Source organism: Dicentrarchus labrax, unplaced genomic scaffold, assembly GCF_905237075.1.
Source record: "Dicentrarchus labrax unplaced genomic scaffold, dlabrax2021, whole genome shotgun sequence".
NCBI classification, from domain to species: domain Eukaryota; kingdom Metazoa; phylum Chordata; class Actinopteri; family Moronidae; genus Dicentrarchus; species Dicentrarchus labrax.
The window spans coordinates 16,733,209-16,738,574 of NW_026136702.1; the positions used below are offsets into that span (position 1 = coordinate 16,733,209).

Here is a 5,366-nt window from a genome sequence, read left to right on the forward strand (position 1 = left end):
GCACGTATAAGTTTCGCCCAGCTCTGCCTGTAATGGCCACATGCCACAGTCTCTTGACTAGTGTTGTTTTTATGAAGCACTGGATTAAGTGTCGATATTTTTCTTTTTCTTCTCTCTTTGCTTTTGTCATTTTAACGTCAGCCGCGATGACTTGGGTGAACTTTGACCTTAAATTTTAAATCAGAAACGCAATAATTCAACTTTTGTATTTTAAAACTTTCTCTCCTTTTAATAGAAGAAATTTCTAATTATAATTTATCATAACCTGCATTTAAAGAGGGCATAACAGCGGCATTTTTCCTCTTTTCGCATATTTCCACACTTTTTAGACCCGCTTCTTGCATTTCCATTTTAACTGCAAAACCCAAGGACACAAGCTTGGGGATGACTTGTGAGTAATTGGGAGAAACAGATAGTTTTCCTGTTTAACGACTTCCCTTGCAGCATTTATGATTAGATGGTAGTTAATCCCGGGATATCGACCCGTGCACGCCGGCAGACTGCCCACACATAAAGAACAATATCCCCTTTCTTAGAGCAGGCCTCCGTGTCAAAGGCTAAGAGCTCTTGATTTTAGGTAATGCTGTCTGATTATACATTTCCCCAACGTTATTAAGGAACTGCTGGTTCAGTGCACATTCAAATGGCCAGAGGAAATAGTGAAGCATGGATTTGAACCAGATTTAACACAGCCTACTGACCGTTTAGATGCAAAGTTACAGTAATGTGATTAAAACCTAAACGTTCAAAATCCTCAATTAGAAGTGCAAATAAATAATTTAAAAAAAATAGACACACATTATCCAGTAAACAAACCGAGACAGACCTGCAGCTGTAGTGTGGGAATATTTGAGGTGACCCGTAGGAGACAAACTACATAAACAGACTGTTTTTTAACAAAAAAGTGAAGAATCATTCAGAATCAAAGAAATCCTCGATTTTAATCCATGTATTTCTTTTTCTTTTATTGTAAAGGGTATATGAAACTATAGGTGAATCGTTTTATGTTTCATCATTTATCGCAAAGTTTACATGCAGTCTCTTTCCAAATGAAAATGCAAATAATAATAATAATAATGATATCAAGAGATTAAGATATTTCATTTTATCACGGCTCTTATAAGACACTTGAGAATATCATACCCCATCACCCCCAACCCCAACCCCCCTCCCCCAAAAAAAATGAACTGCTTATGGCTCTCTTGGAAAACCCTATGTAAACAAAAAGGCGATGGGGTACCTTTGACTCGGTGCCTACAGAGTCTGTTGATATATCTAAACCCCTAAAATAACAACGGTAATAGTAACAAGAATTAAGACATTTTATTGTTATTGTTTTCAACAATATAACATGTTACGTTATTACATTCCGGTAAAATACTTTTTTGTTTTTCTTTCTTTCTTTCTTTCATTTTTTTAAATTTTTTTTTTTTTTACCTAAAACGACCTATCCGCCTCACCTTGCGTCTGCACCACCACTGCAAAACTGATCCGTCTTAACAAGTCACATGATCTTCGGAATTATATTTTCCTGAAGCGAATCAAAGAAAAAAATATGCCAATAGGGTGAGAACATTTCTTAAGTGCTCTGTCTTGTTTCTAGAAAATCCCAGAAACAAGCGGAAGTTTAATTTGGGGATAAGTGGAGGTATTTCACCCACTGCTAGATTTTTGCCACTTGTTAAAAAAAGACTTAAAAGGTTGAATATGAGACTAAACGATTTGTTACGGTGGCTGTTCTCGCAGTGTTCCAGTCTGTCTGCGTTTGCACCTTGCCGCAAGTGCTTGAAGCTTGTCTCACGCCACCTTGTAGCCTACTTTTCCAAAAAAAAAAAAAAAAAGTGTGCTCTGTCCCCCTTCTGTGGCGCTTTTTTTTTAAGAGCCAAGGTCCACTAGATTAGAAGACATAGGGTTCAGTATGGTGTCATGGTGCAATGAGTGGTGATGGTGCACCGAGTCTGCACCGCTGGGTACCGGGATGGCGCTGGGTCCTGGTGGGGGCGCGAGGCCGTGCAGGGACTGTAAACCGGTGTTTGTGCCGAGGAGCAGAGCCGGGCTTGGAGACGTGTGATCCGGTGTCCCCGAGGGTGTTTTATCGTCGTCCGAGCTCCCCAATAGAGATTTATTTCCATTCATGGAAGAAGTCAATGGGTTGTGACTGTTGCTGTTCTCGTTGTTTTCTCTGCGAACAGAGTCAGAGACACAACAGATAAACAACTGCAACATATGAGTGTATCAGGAAAAATGTGTAATTCAAAAATATCTATTTATATCCTATCCTGTGGGGTTACACAGGATAGAAACTAGAAGAGCAAATGTGCAAATTAAATATTTTAAAGTGCATATTTTTAACGTTGTGGAAACAACAAAAACCATCATTCTTAAAAGAAGCACACCTAGACACACACACACACACACACACACACACAAACACACACACACACACTAAGCAAAAATAGTGTTAACCATGCTACTCTGTGTACTGGGATATTAATTAGGCTGCGGTATATTTAATAGCCATATTAAGCCTAATTAATATATTAATTATAAAATGTTCACTCTAATGATTTATTAATACATCAGTCAGGAGCGCACGTGTGCCTAGATACAAATAATAAGTCAAATAATAAGTCAGTGACGTAATTAGACGCTATGAGGCAGAGAGTTAAATGGCTGTAGTGGTGAACACCGACTGGAGACAATCTATTTGACTATTGAACCCGCATTAAGCTGTGTTTATGGCAAATGAATTTAAGCGGTGACCTGTGGATAAAGACGCCTATCAAAGTGGGCAAGCTCTCGGCCTTTGCCACGTTTGAGTAAATGACAGGTCTAATTATTGCTAAACATGTGCTGTTGCGTATGGCATTGTCCTGTGCTTGCAGTGTGTGAGTAAGGCTTCTCTCAGTGGGAAGACATGATTTACATGTAGCTTTCAGCCCGAATTAGTGGCCAGAGGGCGAAAGAAGACACCAACCCAGCGAACACCTGACTACAACACGTCTCCCAAACCTCTCTGCACGCCTGCCTGTGTAATTTACAAACTTTGAAAAGTACAAACTACTCCTAATGAAATGTCAACCGGGCTGATATAAAGGCTACACAGCGCGCCACATCAATTACACCGCAAAACAACCTTTAAACGTGTTCCGAGATGTTTTCTTCTATATCTGCTCTGTGTTCACGCCAGTATCCAGAGGGTTAAAAAAAAGTTTTTTTCTTTCTCTGATCCTAATCTAAAAGTTAAATTTGATGTTATAATAAGTGTGATTAAAACATAAAAGTAGGTTAAATGCAACTGTTATACCCTTGTAATTTACCTGACAAAAAAAGCCTTTAATTTACTTTCTTTCAACCTTTACGCACGGCCTGCACAATTATCACAAACATACAAACAACAGTGCGGGACGTGAGTTTACTCAACCCAAAAGCATGAAAATGGGGCCTGGTTCTGAAGTAATTTCCCACAAATACACACAGATGCGTGGGCAGAACTGGAGGATTTGTTAAGAACTGGAAATATATTCATATTTGGTTCATGCAATACATTTACAGATGTAGGTCAGCAAATCATATTGCATACACGCACCAAAGAAACATGTGCCTGTTTTGTCTATTTTCTGCTTGATATCACATTCATAAAAATACTACAAGATTCACCCACTCTGATGTGTGTTTTAACTTTACTCCTACCTTTCCTTTGCCTCCGCTGCTCGGTCTCGCTGCCGTCGGTTTTTGAACCAGTTGCTGACCTGCGTGGTGGTGAGTCCCGTGGCCTCGGCCAGCTCTCTTTTCTCCCGCGGGGATGGATAAGGATTGTGGGTGTACCACTCCCGCAGAACGCTCCTGCTCTTCTCCTTGAAGCAGTAGCTTGTCTCTTCTCCGTCCCAGATGGAGCGGGGCAGGGGGAACTTTCTCCGGACGCGGTACTTCCCCACTGCGCCGAGCGGGCGGCCTCTCAGCTTCTCCGCCTCGATGTAGTGCGCTTTCAGCCACAACTGCTGCAGCTTCGGGTGGTTGTGCGGCGAAAACTGGTGGCTCTCTAGGATCTTGTAGAGTTCTCGGAAGTTCCCCCGGTGAAAGGCGACCACGGCTTTCGCTTTCAGGACGCTCTCATTTTTGTGGAGGTGTTCGCACGCCGGGAGGGACCAGAGGAAGCGCCCCAGCCGCTCGATGTTCCCCCCTTGTTGGAGGACTTCGCAGACACACGCCACTTGTTCCTGCGTAAAACCAAACGTCGGAAGCATGGACATGGCGACAACGTAAATCAATACAGATTATATTGTGCCTTACTCCCACGTCTCTCCACTCAGTCTCACATTAAATCAAAACGCATTAAGTCCATAAGCGACAAAATGTCCCAAAAAGAGCAACTTAAAGCTTAAAACAGCCCAAGGTGAGGTAATATCCAACTGCGTGTTGTGGAATAAACTCAAGTCCATTCAGCCATGCAAAACCCCAGGCGACAAATCCTCATAAAGTTGGTGAGAAAGAGAGAAAGTTGCTACTCCTTCCACCGTCCTCCTCCACCTTTTCTATGCCGTTTCAACATAACCTACTCCCGGAGACCGGGCTCGCTGGCTCGTTTTAATAATATTATTCTAAGCTGGCAAGACAGGCGATTATATGAACTCTGATTGGTCGGTTATCTGACCCGGGGATGGTGAGGATAAGACAATAGCCTTAGTCAAATTATTTGCCATGGTTACGCTGTCACTCAAAGCAACCTGATACGCTTTGAGGTGGCTCCCTGGCAAAGTCAACCCGATTGTTCCCCTACGACGATCCCGCCTACCAACAGAAATATTGCTCAGATTTTTCTTGTAAAGCAGTTTTTTTTCTTTCTCTTCACTTTGACAGACACCTCAGGCAGCCAAAGAGCGCAGAGCTGAGGGCGTGTGGGGAAAGAGAGCAGCGCTGGTCCCGCAGCTGGGGGAAGGATGGCGCCAGAGCGCACAGAGCCTGCTGAAGTATGTCTTCATGCCTCAAGCGCCGTTCACAAATCAATCAAGGTTTCCACAACGCCTGGTACTTTAAAGTTAGTCGCTTCATCATTTCGTACAAGTGAAATTACTGTCAACTAGCAGACAGGTCATGTAGCCTTTGGTGAAAAGTTTAGCAAAAATGCCTCATCTGGTCTTGACGGTTGAAATGAAGCAACAATTCATATAAAAAACAAAAATAAATTATATTAATTCTGTCAGAGTGAAGGGATTTATGTTTCCTCACTTCAAATAAATTTAGATACATTTGTTTCACATAAATTTCTAAAACAGCCATTTTGTAAACAGAAATGTATATAAAGTGGCTTTACAGGTAGCCTCGTGCAAGCTGTTCCTCCAAACAGACAGCATGTCACTAAATGT

The 5,366-nt window shown here is 41.9% G+C and overlaps 1 protein-coding gene across 1 annotated transcript; it reads right to left on the minus strand.

Moving 5' to 3' along the window:
* Positions 1–1,304: 1,304 nt before the first annotated feature.
* On the minus strand, positions 1,305–4,725 carry six2a (SIX homeobox 2a). Its single transcript, XM_051378991.1, has 2 exons — positions 3,694–4,725; positions 1,305–2,182 (listed from the first exon to the last, which is right to left on the minus strand). The coding sequence occupies exons 1-2, from the start codon at positions 4,251–4,253 to the stop codon at positions 1,876–1,878; spliced, it is 867 nt and encodes a 288-aa protein (XP_051234951.1). The 5' UTR covers positions 4,254–4,725; the 3' UTR covers positions 1,305–1,875.
* Between the last annotated feature and the right edge of the window lie 641 nt (positions 4,726–5,366).